Here is a 21,101-nt window from a genome sequence, read left to right on the forward strand (position 1 = left end):
TCATGAATTTAATTTCAGAAAGAAGGTAGAACTCTTTGTAAGTAATATTACCATTTATCAGAAGTCACATGCAATTTTTATTTGACAAAAACAGAAATAGACTAGTAATTTAAAATGTTTCTGACTGCTGAATCTAAAATATCCAATTAAGCAGATACTTTAGGGAGACACAATATTGGAATCTCCAGAGTTTCTAAACTTCTGGAAGCAGTCCCTATGAGGAAAGTTGCTATGGCACTGATTTATTAGCTCTTGGCTTCTGCTGTTTTACGTGATTGTTTCTGCAGATGGAAAACCTTCTTGGAAAAGGAATAAAGAAAATTAAGCTTCTTTCATTGATATGTTCCCAGAACAATAAGCACTGTTCTTCAGTGACCTTCATGGTTGCTAATCTCAGCTGAGGGCACTTAAACTGTAGATTTTGGAACAATAATCCTGGACATACTTCCTCATATCATCAGTATGAGTTTTTTTAGACCGTTGAAAAAAGAGAAGTAAAATGTCTGGCTTAGTATCTGTCTTAAAAAACTCCAAAAAAAATCTAAGGCAAGCCTCTGAAAATCCAGAAATTGGGAGATAATGACTCTAGCAGAAAATATGTCAGAGATTGTATTATTCAAGACATGTGGGGAATCTTCAACAAATAATCAGAAAAAAAAAATTAAGCAAGAAAACTGGGATGTTTATTTAATATATCTCAAAAGTACACAGGAAAAATTATCCAGTATCTTTGTTCTATATAAACACTTAGAGAATGGTGTAGAAATAAGCATTTCCCTTGGTAAAGAACCTGGGTTCAAATCAGTTTTATCACTAAACAAGTAAGCCACCTTGGGCAAATGACTTTGCTGAGTCTCAGTTTGCTCATAAGTAAAATGATAATGAAAATACTTAGCTGATTCTTAGGAGGATCAGTTGAAAAATTGTATTCAGAAAACATAGCTGAGAACCTGATATAAGGCACTAAATAAATGTTAGTTTCACATATCTCTAAATACCTACAACCTCAGTATAAATTGACAGCGGTGTGAGATACACAGCGTCAAATACTTCTGACCAGGGCAATAAAACTACATTATTTGGCCGATTCAAGCACTAACCATTATGTGAAGGCATTACTTTGCTGGAGTTGACTTTTATTGCATCTTGAGATTCAGTCTTTAATATTAGAAATTTTAAGAGTCGGGGCACCTGGGTGGCTCAGTGGGTTAAGCCACTGCCTTCGGCTCAGGTCATGATCTCAGGGTCCTGGGATCGAGTCCCGCTTCGGGCTCTCTGCTCAGCGGGGAGCCGGCATCCCCCCTCTCTCTCTTTCTGCGTCTCTGCCTACTTGTGATCTCTCTGTCTGTCAAATAAATTAAAAAAAAAAAAAAAGAAAAAAGAAATTTTAAGAGTCAATTGTCAAACAATTGGTAAACTGAAACAGGCCCTTGTGGAAATCAGAAGATGTAACAAAAAAGAGGTCTTCTGTTTGTCTGTTTGTTGTCAGAGATCCAGTTTACGGGGACATCACTGACTAGATGAAAGGACAGAATTCCAGAAAAACAAGAGTGGGTAGAACCAAGTGACTTTTCCTTAATAAAATGTTGAAATTAGTATTTCAGAAATTTTTTCAAGAATATTTTTAATTCACGGACTAATTGGTTGATAATGTACATCTTAGTTTTGGTTCAGGAACCTACCTTTTCACCGCTCTGTGGATCTTCGATTTCTAATATCACATTGGCTCTTTCCTTTTCACTTCTGTTCTTCTACACCAAGTGCTACTCAATTTCTCATCCTTGTCTCATAAAAAAAGGTATTTCTGTAACATGCTTCATTCTTTCATACATTTAAGAAATAAATCTTGTACCAGGCCCTGGGGATACTCAAGATATCTGCAGTCTAATGTCTAGTATAACTAACATCAGGTACTTTTTGTAAGAACAGAGCTTTCATTATCTTAACAACCCAATAAGATTACCCCCATTTTACAGAAAGGTAAACAGTTTCAGGGACATTTAAAATTTGCCCACAGCTCAACTGTCTGCAGCTGGCAGTTAGCATTGGAGCCAGGCAAAATGGCTCCAAAGTGCATGTTCTTGAGCTTTATTTGAGGCTCTTTGAGATGGAGAGCAGTTGAAAATTGGTAACAAATAAATGGAATGAACGGCCAAGTTTTGTTAAGAGTTTTTAGAAATTATTGGGGCATCTGGGTGGCTCAGTCTGTTCAGCATTTGACCTTTGATTTCAGCTCAGGTTTTGACCTCAGGGTCATAAGTCAAGACCGCATTGGGCTCCATGCTGGGCATGGAGCTTACTTTAAAAAAAAAATAAATAAATAAAAGTTTTTGGAAATTAAATTTCCACAGCCCTGGTTTATCTAGTCCTGACTTTGTACTCCACAGATGCAGTGCTAAACTTCCAGTGTATGCAATGCAAAACTGCCAGGTGCTTCCTGCCCTAGTGAGATCTCTGTTTCTGTCTCTCTTTCTTCCTGAGGCTTGGTCAGTAACGCTTTGCAAAGGGGGAGGGGGTGCAATTTTTATAAACCATTATAAAAAAGAATAACCTTCAATAATTTCCCATCACAGGCTCTATATCTAGGACCTTAGAGCTTTCCTGTTTAACCATTTTTATGCCCATTATATCAGATAATATTGGTTCTTATTCAAGATACATCTAATTACTAAAATACATGACAGTAACAAATTTAATGAAAAGTTTAGTTCTGTATATTAGACCACAGCCTAAGGCACAGAAATAATAACATTCACAATTCAAAACATGATAAATGTGAGTAGCACACGTGAGGTTATTTCTCAGAAGTAATCCAATCTCTATAGTGATTCAGAACTGGCTAACCTGATGAGAAATTATTAACACTTGATGAACTATGATCATATTTTTATTACATGTCACTCAAAAAGTAATATTTTCATAACGAAAAACTTGGGGACTGTCTCAGGAAGTAGACTGAAGTGGGGATTAACAGGCAGGAAATGTATTAAGGGCCCTTGGAATTAACAACCACGGAGTGGAGGGAAAGCAAGCAGGATCAGATAAAGGAAGAAATTAGCTGCTATGTAGTCAACAAACGCTTTAGTCAATCCCATGGGGAATTGTGGAGCCAGGGTGGCCAGTGGCCTGGCCTTTAGTGAATTAGTTAGATGGTGATTCTTGGCCTGGGCAGAGAGAAGTCCGCTGAGGGAGGCAGGTGAGGCAAATGCTGAAGAGGCTGTTAGCACTCCCAGCTGTTAGGGCAGCAGGTCCTTCATTCCTGAATGGGGCTCTGGTTGGGGTATCACAGCATCCATGACAGAGACATATAGAATGCTGAAAAAGAAGAGTTGGAAACTAAAGAAGGTTTTTTTCATCAATAATTCCAAAGATCTGTCCTTTGGTGAATATGGGTGACCAACTGACCAACACCAGTAATGCAGAGAGAATTATTCCCAAGCTGGAGCAGGATGACAGAATAATATCTCACAGCACTTTTATCTACATGTCTTCATAATCGGAGTTTACTACGTGGAGTGACCTCCAGCACACAGTTCTCACTTACAGCATTACTTCTCATAAACTTTATACTGACTGCTTTCCTACTTCTGATCCTTCTACCAATTTATCTCCCATTTCTTGCCTTAACTCTTGACTTGACACTAGGTCCTTATTTTCCAAGCAACAAATACCAGTTCTCCCTTTAGTGTTCAAACAGCAAGCAGGGAAGGAAAAAAAAAAAAATAAAAGCAGACATTTATAAAATTGCTAGGGTGTGGATTAAGACATTACAAATAGACAAACACATAATTACAAATAACCACTCCTTTCTACCATACTCTTCACGCAAGTTCACCAGAAATGGGTAACAGATTCTATTATCAAAAAGTATTTAAATCAAGCCAGAGGTATCATTTTTGCTTGGAATAAGAAAGACAATGAATTAGTAATTTTGTTGTATTATAATATGCCTATACAACAGAACGACTTTCTAGAAGGAAGAGTAATTTATTAAACAATATAATGGCTCATCAACAAATACTTCAATGACTTTCAGTATCTGTCAGTGCTATAAGTAGCATTTGATGTAACTCTCTAAAAGTGTATCTTGGAATTTCCAAGTTATAGGAATTACCATGCAAATGTTCAACATATACTTGAGTATTTATTATGGTATTATGGGTCAGTCACTGTTCTAAGCACTTGGATAAAAAAGAAAAAAAAAAACTATCCTAATGTAATTTTATCCTAGTAATGGAAGATAAAAAATAAAACAAGTAATTATGAATATTACTTAAAAACTACTAAAAAAAGAATGTCCAATGGAAAAAAGACAGCCTCTTCAATAAATGGTGCTGGGAAAATTGGACAGCCACATGCAGAAAAATGAAATTGGACCATTTCCTTACACCACACACAAAAATAGACTCAAAATAGATGAAGGACCTCAATGTGCGAAAGGAATCCATCAAAATCCTGGAGGAGAACACAGGCAGCAACCTCTTCGACCTCAGCCGCAGCAACATCTTCCTAGGAACATCGCCAAAGGCAAGGGAAGCAAGGGCAAAAATGAACTATTGGGATTTCATCAAGATCAAAAGCTTTTGCACAACAAAGGAAACAGTTAACAAAATCAAAAGACAACTGACAGAATGGGAGAAGATATTTGCAAACGACATATCAGATAAAGGACTAGTGTCCAGAATCTATAAAGAACTTAGCAAACTCAACACCCAAAGAACAAATAATCCAATCAAGAAATGGGCAGAGGACATGAACAGACATTTCTGCAAAGAAGACATCCAGATGGCCAACAGACACATGAAAAAGTGCTCCATATCACTCGGCATCAGGGAAATACAAATCAAAACCACAATGAGATATCACCTCACACCAGTCAGAATGGCTAAAATCAACAAGTCAGGAAATGACAGATGCTGGCGAGGATGCGGAGAAAGGGGAACCCTCCTACACTGTTGGTGGGAATGCAAGCTGGTGCAGCCACTCTGGAAAACAGCATGGCGGTTCCTCAAAATGTTGAAAATAGAACTGCCCTATGACCCAGCAATTGCACTATTGGGTATTTACCCTAAAGATACAAATGTAGTGATCCAAAGGGGCACATGCACCCGAATGTTTATAGCAGCAATGTCCACAATAGCCAAACTATGGAAAGAACCTAGATGTCCATCAACAGATGAATGGATCAAGAAGATGTGGTATATATACACAATGGAATACTATGCAGCCATCAAAAGAAATGAAATCTTGCCATTTGCGACAACGTGGATGGAACTAGAGCGTATCATGCTTAGTGAAATAAGTCAAGCAGAGAAAGACAACTATCATATGATCTCCCTGATATGAGGAAGTGTGGATGCAACATGGGGGCTTAAGTGGGTAGGAGAAGAATCAATGAAACAAGATGGGATTGGGAGGGAGACAAACCATAAGTGACTCAATCTCACAAAACAAACTGAGGGTTGCTGGGGGGAGGGGGTTTGGGAGAAGGGGATGGGATTATGGACATTGGGGAGGGTATGTGCTTTGGTGAGTGCTGTGAAGTGTGTAAACCTGGTGATTCACAGACCTGTACCCCTGGGGATAAAAATATATGTTTATAAAAAATAAAAAATTAAAAAATAAAAAAAAATTTTTTTAAAAACTACTAAAAAATAAACAACAAAATAAGCAAACAAATACAGTAAACAGAGTAGACACAGGCTTTGCAGAGAATTTGAATAGGGTGATCTGATAGAGAGGACTGCTCTAGACTGGGTAGTCTGGAAACATCCTTCTGTGGAGTGAGTCCTAAACTGAATGACAAGAAGTCTTTGGCTCCTCAGTGATGAAAGAGAGAGCATTCTAGGCATAAATAACAAATGTAAAAAGCCTCAAGGCAGGGATAAATTTAACATGTTCAAAAGTCAGAAAGAAAACTAGCGTGGCTGGAGCTTTGTGAACAAGGATGGAAGTGAGAAGCAGTGACGTGAGAGAACAAAGCAAGGGTTAGATCACTGCCATTTCATAAACCGGAAGAGGTGGGAGAAGAAGGAAATAAATGGAGTAGGAAACAAAAAAAGAAAAAGTAAATAAATGGAAGAAGTTAAGGAGAGAGGAAGAGGGGAAGAAGAAAGGAAGACAAGACAGCAGGCTTTTTGGAGCCATAAAATACCACTGCTGTCAGAAAGCATAAAATCTTACGGAGGAGATAAACTCTTAATGTAACAAAGTAGAAAAAAAGACAACAGAATTCTGAGGGAGAATTAAATCAGACTGAGCTGGGGTACTACTGGCCTAGACTGGGACAGTCACAAGAAGTCCCATGACTACAGCATGGGCTTGGCTAGATGTCAGGGGGAGAAAGCTGGAAATTATGGCGAGACACTAATCTTAAATCAAGTTATTAGAACTACAAGATTTTTATTAAGATGGGGTTTGTTTCTGGGAGGTTATAGTACAGAAACTAGGTTAGTGCCAAACTCTGAGTATAGGCCCAATGAGAAGAAACAGACACAGGGGTCATGAAAGGAAAGGTCTGAAATTTAGAACGAGTGAAGGACACAAATCAATACGATAGAGGTTCAGTAGAAAAAGAAACTATTTCAGGTTAGAGGACAAAAGAATTGTTTCTTAGAGAGGCTGAGTATTGATTATGCCCAAACCGGGATGGGTTGTGTTTGAGAGAACGTGCCTCCCACTGAATGTTCTACAGACTACACTCTATGGAATCACAGGCACATGTTTGCAGCCCAGCCTTAGTTGTGTCTGGCCTCTCAGTTACTCTGAAACTCATGGGTCCTTTTGTGAAAGAGGAAGTATATATTCCCTTATTTTTCTTAATATCTCTATTCCTGAACAAGTTACTCCTGGAAATTATACTTTATTTATTTTTTAAAGATTTATTTATTTATTATTTATTTATTTTTTTATTTGAGAGAGAGAGAGCATGGGCACATGAGCAGGAGGAGTAGAGGGAGAGGGAGAACTTCAAGCCGATTCCAGGCTGAGCACAGAGCCCAACGTGGGGCTCTATTTCACAACCCTGAGATCATGATCTGAGCTGAAACCAAGAGTCAAAAGCTTAATGGACTGAGCCACCCAGGTGCCCCCTGGAAATTATACTTTCTGGTCATAATTCACAAGCATATACCTACAAATCTGAAATACAATGAAGTTAGTCTCATATAATCAAGCCCAAGCCATTAAGCTAGAATGGATTGTTACAGTGGAGAGGTGGTGATTAATATCCAATAATGCACATTATTAAACAGAAGGGGCCATTTTAGTAAAGTCTCATAGAGATTAATAGTAAGCACCGTGTGTAATAGAAAAGATATGATTGACAGCTTGCTTATCTTCCATATTTATGGAACAATTTAATAATGAAATAATTGTTAGAGTCACCTACTACCTTGATTGAGCTGAGATTTATTATTCAACTCTGGCAGTATATGAAAATACTCACTTTTATCTCTTATTATTTTTATCTGTTAATTATCTTTGGAATCGTGCTATGTCTCTCTTCTCTCTGGTTAGGCAGCTTGGAGATTTGGAAAGACTACTTGATTAATACTCAAAAGACCTAAATACTAGCCAGAATTCTGGTACTTTATTGACAGTGGGGGGAGGGAGCAATTTCCATGAAGCAGAATCATATCTATTTTATTAATACTAAGTTCTCAAAACCCAGTAAGGACATGGATAAAGAAGTTATAAAATAAGTATTTCTTTTTTAAAGATTTTTTTAAAGATTTTATTTATTTAGTTGACACACAGAGAGAGATCACAAGTAGGCAGAGAGGCAAGCAGAGAGAGAGGGGGAAGCAGGCTCCCTGCTGAGCAGAGAGCCTGATGTGGGGCTCCATCCCAGGACCCTGAGATCATAACCTGAGCGGAAGGCAGAGGCTTAACCCACTGAGCCACCCAGGTGTCCCACAAGAAGTATTTCTTATACGAATGAATGAAGTTGCTGAGTCTTCTGTACCTCAGCTTTCTCACTGAAACATGGCAATGATATAAGTATACTACCTACTTTACATGTCATTAGAAGTTCCTGGAAAATTATACCTCATACGTAAGAAAATTGTTTTTATTCTAAGCAGTGCTAAAATTCAAACCCTATTCTCTTAGAAGAATTGATCTACTTCACAATGGCTCTCTGTAAGCTTCTTAACTGATTTTTCAGGTTAGTTGAAGAGGAAAAAAAGCAGAGATAACATTTTGAAAGGACTAATATAGAAGCCATTGTTATTTGTGCTTCATCATCTGTCTTACTGGAACAGAGCAAAGTTAAGGATAATTTTTAATGGTACATAACCCAACAATCATATGTACTTGGCACAGATGTGTGTTTTCCTACTTTTATTTGAATAGAGGGGTATCTGGTGTTCTGGTAATCGAACTAAAACAAAGTAATGAAGTCACAGTCACAACATCTGGTTCAGGATTTCCTCATTGTAAGGTTCCTCAATTTAATGTCCCTGCACCTTAATCCATACAGACTGACATTGCTCTGGATGTGTATCGCCTTTTTCTCCTCTGAATAAAGAAAGTACTTATTTCACAGAAGTCAATGGTGTACTTACTGGGTGAATGACATTGAACACAATATGAGTTAAGTCAATATAGCAGAATGGGAGAAAGAGACACAGACTAGATCCACACTAAGAGGTGGTAAGAATTAAATGAGAGCTCCTTGCTACTTCCCCTTCTTCCCAGAGGTAACTTTGCTGCCAATGACTTAGGGAGCTATCAGGTAGGAAAGCAGGGCCTGCTCTTTTCCATTTCAATATGGTGTATAACTAGAGAGTTTTGACTGCTTTTCTTGAGAATACTCAAGTAATGGAAAATACAAACAAAAAGAAAACAATAAAAGAAATCTCCTTCCAACTACCTTCAGATCTGAGGAATGTAGCTAAGTGAAACTACTCATCATCAAGATAATGTTTACATTGACTATATTTTGGCTTTATAATACAGATCCTAACTTCAGTGTTTGGTCCTGATAATTTTCTGGCTCAGTAGTGGAATTAGCTGCTTAAGACCCCACACAATGCAACAGAAAATCTCCAAGTCTGAAACCTTAATGGTGTATTAAATTTAATTTGACATGCAGAAGATACCAAGGTCATTAACTGGAAATACATACCATCAAGCAATTTAGAGCCGGGTATCTAGTTCATCCACCCAACCAATTTACCGGATTTTCCAAGTAACAGTTGGTCACATTAACTACCAAGTTTAGTTAAATCTGCATCAACATTTGAGGCAGTCTAACTCTTTGGCTAATTTAAAAAGAAACTTTCAGAAATCTTGGTAAAGTTCCTTTCTAACAGATACAAAATCCTAGTGGCTACAGGATTTAGTAAAGAAATGCATCTTGTCATCTTTACTGTATCTTTCCCTCCCGGCTTTTTGTTGTTGTTGTTATATAACAAAAGGTATATTCATTTTAATATTAATGAGCCATGAAAGTTTAAGAAGTGTCTCATCCTACTAAGAAAGATGTATTCACCGAAAGGCAATAATTTGTTTTCCTGTATGATAGCTACCACTAGTTGTTCAAGATGAAATTAGCCAAAGAACTCTTCCAATGGAAATCAACTTATCATACCTTATGGCACGACTGTGATCATGGACTACCTACTAGAATGAGGTCAATACTAACAGCAAAGAAAAACAAGACAAATGCAAAATACACTACAAAGAAAATTTAAGTAACAACAAGGTAAAAATCATAACAGTATATATTTTGAATGCTAAAATCATATTTAGCAAAAGAGACTTTAAAACACAAAACATTCACCACTCTTTTTTTAAAATGTAGGCCATCATGCTTCATACTTATTAAATTAGTTTTCCAAGAAACATGATCATATAGGGACACAGATGTTACAGATACATAGAAATTTAGCAATTTGTTTTAGGAATCCATTCCACAGGTAAATAGAGATACATGGATATTTTCAAGGTTGAACTTAAATGAAAGTAGTTCATATTTACTCAGTCCAACACTGATGAACCAAAGAATCTTAACTGCCCAGACTAGATTTTGAATTTTTATCTTTTAGATCTATGTCTTACATCTAATAATTCTGTATTTGACTCTTGAAATAAAAAATAATCACCCATTAATCTTTGAACAAAGGCTTAAAAGTTATTCTACTACTGTATTCATATCGAGGATGATAAAAGGAGCAGAATAAAATTATTCTAGAAGACTTCATCATAACTAAAGCAGAAGCCAGGAATGATCACTAAAAGTGTGGGAATCCCTATCCCGCCTAGATGATTAGGAAAGGGGTTATTAGCTAAGCCATTGTCTGAAACCCACTGAGTCACTGGTCCCTTTGTAAAATGATTGGTCATTCTTTTCTAAAGATGGGTTTTTAAATTTAAGAGAAGCTTCAAGCAGCTGAAGTGAAAGATAAAAAGAACACAGATCTTGCATGGGTTTAGATTTCTCTTCTTAGGCAAAGGATTGAGGTAAGATATCAAAATCTTTGCTTTCATAATTTTAAGAACCCTAATCAGTCAACTCAGAAGGATAACCTACCAGGGTCCCCCGCAATGCTTACATAGATCAGTAATTTGAATTAGACCAGGAGTTTTTACACCTGGAGGACAAGAGATAAGATGCTTCCATAGGTTGCATTATAAATTAATATTACAGCTTTCATATTTTATATTACAGATTTTATAATCTCTTTCCTTAAATTAGAGAAATATTGATTCAGTTGCTCAGTTTTAATGTATTTCATGTTATTAATCTTTTTAAAAGATTTGTATCTGTTATAGGACTATTGTCAGATCTTTATTGTAGTATTTTTATTACTATGTTAAATAGACATTAAAACTGTTTTCACAATAAAGACCTAGTTTATTGACCCCAGTCATGGACCTCCCATGATCAGAAGGACCCACTTCCTGATGTACAGAACAGTGCAAGCAGTGAGGCCATCTTGTTCATTAACTTGTTCAGCTACATCCCATGCCACCAAAGGAATCATCTGGTCCAGCTAAAAGGACAAGCAAACAATTCTGGTTTTTTTAAAACAACTGCTCTGAGAAAAAGAATAGGTTCTGTTATAGATATTTATAAGTTTACCTTTTTTATTTTAAATCCTAACATATAAGTAAATACTACAGAACTCACCCAACTACACTTCTGATCAAACAATACCACCACTTATTGTTATCATGATTTTTACATAGAGGGTCCATTTAAAGCTCAATTTCACAATTTATTTTCTAGATATTTCATCTGAAAATGAAGACTGTAATTCTTCTTGGGCTGCTGGGAGCCACAATGTCAGCCCCAGTAAGTGATTCCACAGCACATCCAAAATCATTGTGTGAAACCTGTAACAAATCCTTCTTTGACCATTTCTGTTTCTCATTTTTTAGATTATCCCACAGCGCCTGATGTCTGCAAGCAACAGCAATGAGGTTAGTTGAAATACTTATAAGCAGCTCTCCATTTTGTTTTCGTTTTTGTTTTTTAAGGAAACTCAGTGGAGAAGGATTAAAACCTTCGTTCTCCAGCTTGCTTTTTCTCAAATAGACAAATCTTTAAAAAGGAGGGGAGAGAAAAATAAAAAATTATATATATATATATTAAAAAAAAAAAGGGAGGGGAGAGGCAGGCACCTGGGTGGCACAGTCAGTAAAGCTTCTTACTCTTGATTTTGGCTCAGGTCACAATTTCAGGGTCTTGAGATTCTCTCCCTGGGCTCAGCACTCAGCAGGGAGGCTACCTGGTACTCTCTCTCCCTCTCCCTATCCCCCTACTATGCTTGCTCTCTCTCTCTCTCTTTCTCTAAAATAAATAAGTATTTTTAAAGCCTTAATTAATTTCTCCTAATTCCTATCCAGTAGCTCTTATATCGAATGCATTTCCAACATTCATGTTTATTTGGTATACCATGTTTTTTTCTACAATATTATTTGCTCCCCATCTGAGTATAAAATCTTTAAAAGCAGAGACAGTATCTCTTATATCTTTTTATTCTAATAGCTCCCAATATGGGTGTATATAGGTGTTTAAGAGCATAAAAATGACTGACTAAACCACAGGAATGGGCTAAAGTTGCACAATCTCAGACCCAGTGGAGGAGAGGTCGTTAAATCCCAATCTCTAATCACTGTAATTTAGTACAGGCTTAGTGAGAAAACACCCCTAGCAGGAAACTGATCAGTCAGCCCTGCCTTGTTCTATGTTCGTAGTAAACCTTGTTCTCAATAGTTTCATCATGTGTATTCATCTTGTTTTCACATTATCTTTCCTTTTCTAGTTCCTTCTGAGTCTTAATAATGCTCAACTTCAACCACTACAGCTTCAGGTACCTCGATAATTATTTTAAGAATGCTTTTCGACTGTTTATTTCTTACAGTACTTTGTAGAGAACAAAATGTTCACTGATTTCATTTCTGAAGTCTCAATTTTTAAGATTATGAATTTGTCCCACATATTCTAACGACCATGTGTTTGAAGACAAAAGTAAAAGCTGTAATCTGACATTTATTGAAAACTTGGTAAGTGTTGGGCACAAATTCTCACAACTGTGAGATAGTTAAATTGACTATTTAAACACAGTCATACTCAACTATGAAAAATAAAGACTTAAAACCAGTCTGGCAACTGTAGAAACCATACTTTTTATCCATCTCTGTCCCAAATTTTTTTATGAGCACTGGAAAGTTGACATTGTTCAAGCTACTTGCACAGCTCATAATGTGCTAAGATGCTGTCCTTTTTTTATAATGCAGTGATGATATTATAGAAATTGTCTCCTTTTTCCTTTTTTCTTGCTCAGAAATGATTTAAAATTCTTTGCAAAATGAAAGAGAAATACTTCCTTTCTTTCTTCTGTGTCCTTCCAGGGCCTGTTTAATTCGTGGATCCCTCCTTTCTCTGGGATTCTGCAACAGCAGCAGCAAGCTCAAGTTCCAGGGCTCTCTCAATTCTCCTTATCAGCTCTTAACCGGTTTGCTGGACGGTTCCCAAATCAAATGCCTTTCCCAGGATGGGTCAATTTTGCCCAAGGAACCCAGGTGGGACAGCTGGACCCTTCACAGCCTCAAACACCACCGCAGAGCCATCAGGGCCCTAATCATGTAAGTCGGGCCTCTCCCATCCTGTTCTGAGGAGATAGAACACACGTTGAATGTGAAAATGAGTAGGAATCATCTTTAAATTAAGACAGGAGTTACTGAGAAAGACATTTTTCTCATTATTTGCTGTACCATCACTGGAAGTACTTCCTTTTCTGATTTCTAACATGAAAAAAAATACCATTTAAATCAGCTATTCTATCACAGCCACAAATCAAGAGTGTTAAAAACATATCTGAGAAAAGATAATTAGGGAAATTTCCTCTTTAAAGAAGAAACAATTTGCATTAAGGATATACATATAACATGACCTTTTGTTGTCACAGAAGTCTTTAATACAAATTGTGAATGTATATGACTGGGTCTAAGAAAAACAGCTCTGGAATTTTACATTAAGAAGACAAGTACAACTGGGGTGTCTGGGTGGTTCAGCTGGTTAAGCATCCAATTCTTGATTTCAGCTCAGGTCATGATCTCAGAGTCGTGAGATTGAGCCCCATGTGGAGCTCTGTGCTGGGCGTGGAGCCAACTTAAGATTCTCTCTCCCCCTCTTTCTCTGCCCCTCCCCGCTATGTGCACTAGCTCTCTCTCCCTCTAAAAAAAAAAAAAAAAAAAGAGTCAAATATAACTTTTTTATGCCTCTTTTGGCAGGTTATGCCCTATGTGCTCTCCTTCAAAATGCCTCAAGAGCAAGCTCAGGTAAATGAGTGGAATACCACCACTCCTACAGACAGATGGCTAACTGTACTCTCTATCTAATGCTTTCTTTTGTATTTGTAGCTCTGACTCCTAGAGCAGGGCTATGAAAACTAATATAATTATCACTGTTTAGTACCACTATTGCTGAGCTGCCATCAGTTTGATCATGTCAGGCTCACTTAATAATGCTAAGGAGAGTCCCCAGAACCCCTGAGTTTCCAGGGCATTACTCTATTGGCAATAAAGGAGCTCAATAAACCATAAGTCCTGGTCCCTCTGCATGGTGTTTGTACTGGCATTTGGAAACTCATGAGAAATACCATGGGCTGACTTTGCTCAACCCTAAATTTTGTTTCAGAGGGAGATGCATTAAACTGATAAAATATGGTATGATGTAGAGATAAGAAACACTTGCCACATTATTTGGCACTTAGAGCATTCTGTTCAAAATATTACAGGTTCTTGTATATTTTCAATTAATTCTATATTACAACCAAATGGGGGGATTTCCATTAAATAAGAAACCTTAAAAAATGTATGCCAATTAGTATACTCATTAGAGTAATATGGAAAACTCTTTCCAGATTAGTTTCACCTAATTAACTTTACAATAGACTAGGTTCAAAGAAATATGGACATGGATAAATTATTCACCAGCAGAGTACTGACCATTTCATTAAAAGTTACACCACTTGACTCTCCTGTAATCATAATTATGTAATTTTTGTCCCACACTCATTATAAAATAAAACTTACTTCTAGACATTATCTCATTCTATGCCAGAGCATTTAGAGAGTTAGATACATGGTAAGTGGGATTACGTCATTTTAAGGATCAGGGAACTAAGTCTTAATGAGATTGAATCCCCAACCCTAATCAAAGTAAGTAGCTGAGTTGGAATATAATTCTTCATCCTTCCTCAACCACTAAACCAGTGGTTCTCCACCCTAGCTTTGCATCAGAAACTCTGCTAGTAATTTTGAAAATTACAAATGCCTAGACCCTACCCACACCTAATGAATCAAAACATGATGAGTAGATCCCACATACAATTATCTACTAAAATGCTCAAGAGGTGATTTTAATTCTTAGCCAGAAATAAGAACCATTGCATAAAATTTACTTCTCAAACTATAGCTGTTTTGTTTTTTTTTTTTTAAACTCTTGTGTTTAATACAGTCTCTTACTTAATTAGGCAAGGACACAAAACATACTAAACTCTATGTATGTACTAAGATCCCCATTTTCTATAAACACATATGCATGTATAGACACACACAGACATAAATGGAAGCCAGTACATGATAATGTGGATAGTAAAGTTGCAGGTGATTTATTTCTTCCTTGTCTATTTCTGGATTTTCCAAATATTCTAAAAAGTCTTATGTATTATCTTAATAAAGTGGCACTTATTAAAGGCAACACATTCTTGAGAATTCATTCATTATCATAGCACTTTTAACATTCTTGTAGAATAATGATTCTCAAAATATATAGGGAAATGTCCAGCAAGTCAGCCACGACTTCTTAGATATTCACAAAGTAAACTGTACATTAAGTTTGTATATAAAGAATATATATATAACAGCTTATACACACACACACACACACACACAGAGTTTGTACACAAAGTCCATGGTGCCCTTTCTTAAAATTTAAGCCTATTATTTTGCTACTTCTTTCATGCATTTGGCCAAGCAACCTTGAAACAAAGTCCAATGTCATATACAATATGAGTTATTTCTAAAGTCTGAGAAGGGCTGTCTTATGCATTATTTTGATCATAAAATCATTATATATATAAAATTATTAGATATAAATATATAATAATAAAATATCTAATAAAATAATAAAATATCTAATATCTAATAAAATTATTAGATATATAAAAATTATTAGATATAAAATTATTAGATATAAACTTTTAAAAGGCCTCTGCTGATGTCAAGGAAGCTCTTACATACCTTTCTTTTACAAGTAGATGCTGCAGTACTATCCAGTCTACATGCTCCTACCCTGGGAACAATCTCAACAAACGGCCACACAGTCACCTCCACAAATGGGACAGCAGCAATTTGAGGAGCAGGTACTACTGTTTGATTTTAGTCTGACTAGTTCCATCTGAGACTAGAGAGACAGTAAATTTTCAAAGGAGAGACTATTTGAGTGTATTTACTGCAAAAGCTCAACAGCCTGAACTGGTGATCACAAAAAGATACAGTGTGTTATCCTAACATATCACTAACTTTGAAATGTTCAAAGGCTGGATTTTAAAAGAACAAATTCTGTGAGGGGACTTCAACAAAATTGGAGGCCAAAAGATGAATCATCTTGGCAAAATTTTTTTTCTAACTTTCAAAAATCTACCAGGATCCTTCTTGTCATGTTTACATGTGGTTATTGTAAGAAAAAAAAAAAAATAGCTTCCATGATGGAAGGCACTTATGATCACTAGATACAATTAGATAACATTACTATTGAGTTTTGTGGACCTACAGCACATTTTTAGAATTATAATGTAACTTCAAGTGGCCCATACATAACTAGATTTCTTTTAGGTATAATGGATGAAAAAATAACAGTTTATCACCACTCTAAAACCAAATTAGAGAAAACTGAAAATTGTGCTTTAAGTGACTGGTAGTAGTAATTCTAATTAAGTTGTGTTAGAAATTTAACCTCAAAGTCGTATGGTATTAAAAGGATGCTTGGTAAATTAACAATAATTTTTACCACCTAGAATATATGAACTTTCAAAAAAGCATTTAATGTAATATAAATATATATATAATTTTAAATAATCGTTTATTACAAAATTATGACAAAATCATCACAGCAAATCTAACACATTTTCCAAAAATCTGACAGATGCCATTTTATACTCAATTTGGATATATTCCAGTACAAGCAGAACCTGTAAGTATTGCATACTTTTCATTTAAAAAAAAAAAACACTAACTTTTGAAATGATTTGCTTCATAACATATTAAATCTATGAGCACCCTTCAGCCAAAAATCCATTAGGAACAAACCCATAGTTGAACAAAATTGGATTTACCTACTCATTTCAACAAGGGAAGAGCCATATGGGGACCTGTGGGTGTCTTAATAGGAAGGTGACTGATTGTTCAAAGGGTCTGGGCTTCTGTCAGGCGATTTTGCAGAGAATTCAAGGAGCAATGATTCACTCTGAATCGGGTGTTCTCAAGAAGTGATGGGCAAGTCTGTGATTAGTAATTAGTTCCTTCCTAGAGGATAAAAGCAAAGAAGAGCAAGGCAAAGGCTCTGATTGTTAAAGAAGGAAGACTTACTCAAATTATCCAGGATATGAGGATGTCTGGCATTATTGTGGCTTGCGTGGCAACCTTGCTTTAGACAAGATTACACAGCCGTCTTGTTTTTGTTGCATTTCATCGTGTTCAGACATGACCTTGCTTGATGCCGGTGTTCTGTAGGATTGTTCATGTTCAACAGAACACCAGGGCCTAGCAGAGAATATCCAGTAAGCTCCTAACAACACAAGCAGACTTGTGTGTCCTGTGTCCGAGGCCACTTTTCTCTTTCTCAAATCTAAATGATTATTTTTGGTTTTAAGTAACTAAAATTGAACAAGTTGGGAAGGATGCAACTGCCTTGCATGCAAAACTACATATTTTAAAGAGGAAAAATTTAGACTTTTTTCAACTTTATAACGTTACAGGTTATGCCAGGAGGACAGCAGCAACTAGCCTTAGACCCCCTCCAAGGCACAGCTCCTGACACTGCTGTGATGGTAAGATCCTCTTATGACCCTGTGCTAGCCACCAGGAGTCAGCAACTGGCAGCCTAAGGTTCCTGCACTATTGTTCATTTTAATGGACTTCACTGTTATTTTTCATAAAGAATTATTCTTCCTTCCACCTGTAATCTTTGACCAGTCAAGGTCCAATTTACTCAGTCCATCGTAGATTTACTACTCTATGTCAGATACACTCCTAGGGACACTCATTTAAAATCAGGTATTAAGAAACATCCAAATTTGCCGGTATATAATCATTCTATGATAGATTATAATCTAAAAAACTAATAAAGTCATTTACTTCCTAAATAAATTCTTTGCCTTACATCTCAATCCTGTGGCTTTATATTCTTCCCAATTTTGATCTTGTATTTGAATCTGTAACCACTTTGTGTTCTTTCTAATTCGATATAGCCAGCAGAAGGAGTGATACCATATTTACAAAAAGAAGGGATAGACTTTAAACATGCCAGTGGAGGAATTTTTATTCCTGCAACTTCACAAAAACCCAGTACTACAAATTCTTTTGCTCCTGCCGTCGACCCAACTATTACCCCAGAGCTGATGGAAAAGAAGGTAGAGAATCAAAGATTTATTTTATGGAAAAATGGTTACCTAATGGAAAATATAAAGTTCATGTTTAATTTATAAGATTAAGTCATAGAAATGATGTGAGAGTTAATGATATAGTAAAACACATTGTCTTTACCTTAAACAGAGAGGCCAATAATTTAATTTTGATTCAATAAGCACTTCTTATGAATATCCTTTTCTCGCTAGGCCAAGACCGATTCCTTAAAGGAACCGTAAGATGTTTCCTAACCATTCAGAGTTTTTGGTAGGTATTTGCCAAAAGGCATGCATTAAGTACCATGATACATCCTAAATTAAAAGAGGGAAAAATAAAAACCATCAGGGAATTAATGAATAGGTCTTACCAAAATCAAACAAACAAAAAGTACTTATATAGTTCTATAAATAATATAGATAATAATAATTGTGGGACTTTAGCCACTTTTTAAAAATAAAAACAAATGTTTGCGAATCATGTCTGCCTATACCATAAATTTGGTATAGACTCTGAAAACACGAGTAGTAAATACACTAGGTCCATATAAAAGACATTCTACAAACACAGTACAGAGTTAGTTCTTCTAAATCAGCACTTTGCAAGCCAGAAGTTGTAACAATGTCAATACATCTGTATTAGACTGGAATGAAATAAACTCTCAAAGTGATTTTTTAAAATTGAAAAATCATATGGAAATTTAAAATGCCATGACCTTCATATCAAACATAATTAATTAATCAATTACCTGTCCTATTGGGCTTGGTTGGCTATGAGGCTTGTGGGTGATTGACAGGTGGGCAGCACAAGAAGTAAAAACTACACACTAAAAAGCAAACAACTGGTCTGAAGGGAAAAGTAAAAGGCAAGGGTTTTTGTTTTGTTTTTGTTTTTTTAACTCTCCTTCCTACTGCCTATGATCTTTTCTGATTTCTCCTCTTATGAAAATGAATCCACTCTTCAGTTAAGAAACAAAACAACAACAACAAAAACTCTATAAAATACAACCACAGTGAATAGTTTAGCCTAGATTTCTTTAAAGTCTCTTTTATAATGTGACATATTGTACAATGAAAGTCAACTCAAGTTATTCAATCAGAAATACTAAGGGATTTCGGTATAGCATGACCTTCCTTTTATGTGACAGTGCCAGAAGTAAAGTTCCCTAGTTTCTTTTAAGTATTTTAGAAAATATCTCAGAAATGTTCCACAAAACAGTCTAATGGTATTAAAATGCATTCTTATCTTATTTTTCAGAGAAAAAGCTATGGCGGTGCCCCGGATATCATTTTAGGCTATCTGCTTCCTCAGTGCCAATAGCAGTTCTTTGAAATATACAAAATACTCTTCTCTTGAATTTCTTTTTACTTCTCAATAATATTACATTTTTAAATAAGTCACAGTATATAATATAATCATGTAAGTCCTATCTTTACAAAATTATGTTTCTTTTCAAATATCCTATCATTATATAATCTAGAAACTATCAACAAGAATAAAGCTAATATCACTGGATCAACTAATCATTGCATTTATTATTTATTAAGAGTAGCTTTGGAAAATGAGAATAAGGGTACACTGTCATTGAATTTATGAGTGTGGTGATTGTGACTAATGAACTAAAGTACATACCTTTAACATATCATCTCATTATTACCCCCAGGCTCATTTAGCTAGACTCCTTCTGTTGCCGTTCCTTTCAGAGTCAAAACATTTGGTGGCAGAGATCATGAAGTGCATGCTCCCAGTAAAACACAGCTCCGCAGAGAGATGGCTGTCCTCACCAAAAAGATTAGATCCCTACGAACACGTGGGCTGGTTTGAGGAGGCAGCATTCGGTTGAGAATAGGGCACAGATTTCAGATTTCATCATATCTGGCTTTCAATGTGGTTTTGAGCCTTCAGCAAGTCACTTAACCTGAGTCTCGGATGTAAAACAGACATAATAATACCTTTTAGAACTTTTGAAAGGACTACATGAAATAACACATATAAGATACCTGGCCATACAAAGTACTCAGTAAATGTTAATTTCCCCCCTTTCACCTGTGACTATGGAAACGTCTTATTTACTGTCTCAGCTTTGGAGCTAAAGCTAAAATTCTGAGAAAACAGGAAAACTGACATTTAATATGCTTCATATAACTATGTGAGTGTATGTTGATGTGTGTTAGTGCATGTATACAGAAAGAAAGATGAATGTATAAATGAGGGAATACATGAATGTGTTAAGTGGTTTCAAACATATTTGGTTAGTATTGTAGGCTTTAAAGTTGATCAAAATTCCTGGAATCCTACCTTTTCATAATTTAGTAATATTATTCTGAAAACTGTTACTTACCCTGTGGAAGAGCAACCCAATGATCCCATATTCTATTTTCATCTTGTATTTTTCTCCTTTCCCCCTAAATTGGTGAGTTAAATGAGTGTAATTCTGGGTAACTGAATGGCCTCTTAATATTGGACATGACATAGAGATTCGTACATCAATTGTCTGATGAAAGCAAGTATTCAACACTTAGGAACATTGTGTCCCCAAATTCCAAGAGTTCACAAGGTCACTGAAAAAAATTACATGAGATATTTCATGCTGAGTGTTTAGAAAGCATTCTGAAACACAGCACACACTTAACTTCTCTTCAAAGAGGAGGAGAAAGGGGATGGTCAGAGACTGAAGAGGAGACATGAGCATGACGGTGAACAGAAGTAGAAGTCGGGGAAAACTGCAAAACTCTTAAGCATCAAACTAAAATGCAATCAAGAGTGTGGCAATATCAGGGGTGACAATAAAAAATACTGTGAGGGACGCCTAGGTGGCTCAGTTGGTTAAGCCTCTGCCTTCAGCTCAGGTCATGATCCCGGGGTCCTGGGATCGAGTCCCGCATCGGGCTCCTTGCTAGGCGGGGAGCCTGCTTCTCTCGCTGCCTCTGCCTGCCACTCTGTCTGCTGTGTGTACTCTC

The 21,101-nt window shown here is 36.2% G+C and overlaps 1 protein-coding gene and 1 long non-coding RNA gene across 5 annotated transcripts; one reads left to right on the forward strand and one right to left on the reverse strand.

The window, feature by feature from the left end:
- Window positions 1-95: 95 nt before the first annotated feature.
- On the reverse strand, window positions 96-17,073 carry LOC116585166. 2 transcript variants are annotated; one of them, XR_004283486.1, is made up of 4 exons: window positions 16,854-17,073; window positions 12,638-13,124; window positions 2,386-3,315; window positions 96-1,095 (listed from the first exon to the last, which is right to left on the reverse strand). It is a non-coding gene; the product is annotated as an uncharacterized LOC116585166 (long non-coding RNA). The 2 variants fall into 2 exon arrangements; XR_004283485.1 differs by lacking the exons at window positions 96-1,095; window positions 2,386-3,315 and having other exon boundaries at window positions 12,235-13,124.
- On the forward strand, window positions 10,393-19,535 carry ODAM (odontogenic, ameloblast associated). Of its 3 annotated transcripts, XM_032334492.1 has the most exons (12): window positions 10,393-10,467; window positions 11,237-11,302; window positions 11,389-11,430; window positions 12,276-12,323; window positions 12,865-13,098; window positions 13,747-13,794; window positions 15,777-15,881; window positions 16,664-16,711; window positions 17,496-17,567; window positions 17,988-18,149; window positions 18,354-18,411; window positions 19,399-19,535. In XM_032334492.1, the coding sequence occupies exons 2-11, from the start codon at window positions 11,252-11,254 to the stop codon at window positions 18,381-18,383; spliced, it is 840 nt and encodes a 279-aa protein (XP_032190383.1). In that variant the 5' UTR covers window positions 10,393-10,467; window positions 11,237-11,251; the 3' UTR covers window positions 18,384-18,411; window positions 19,399-19,535. The 3 variants fall into 3 exon arrangements, with proteins under 3 accessions (XP_032190383.1, XP_032190386.1, XP_032190384.1); XM_032334495.1 differs by lacking the exon at window positions 13,747-13,794; XM_032334493.1 differs by lacking the exon at window positions 10,393-10,467 and having other exon boundaries at window positions 11,218-11,302.
- Window positions 19,536-21,101: the final 1,566 nt, after the last annotated feature.

This window comes from Mustela erminea, chromosome 2 (genome assembly GCF_009829155.1).
Source record: "Mustela erminea isolate mMusErm1 chromosome 2, mMusErm1.Pri, whole genome shotgun sequence".
Lineage (NCBI taxonomy): Eukaryota > Metazoa > Chordata > Mammalia > Carnivora > Mustelidae > Mustela > Mustela erminea.

Coding starts and splice junctions, on each gene's coding strand:
- ODAM (XM_032334492.1), top strand. CDS start 11,252: ATGAAGACTGTAATTCTTCTTGGGCTGCTGGGAGCCACAATGTCAGCC. Junction 15,882..16,663: donor AGCAGCAATTTGAGGAGCAG/GTACTACTGTTT, acceptor AAAATCTGACAG/ATGCCATTTTATACTCAATT. Junction 17,568..17,987: donor CTCCTGACACTGCTGTGATG/GTAAGATCCTCT, acceptor AATTCGATATAG/CCAGCAGAAGGAGTGATACC.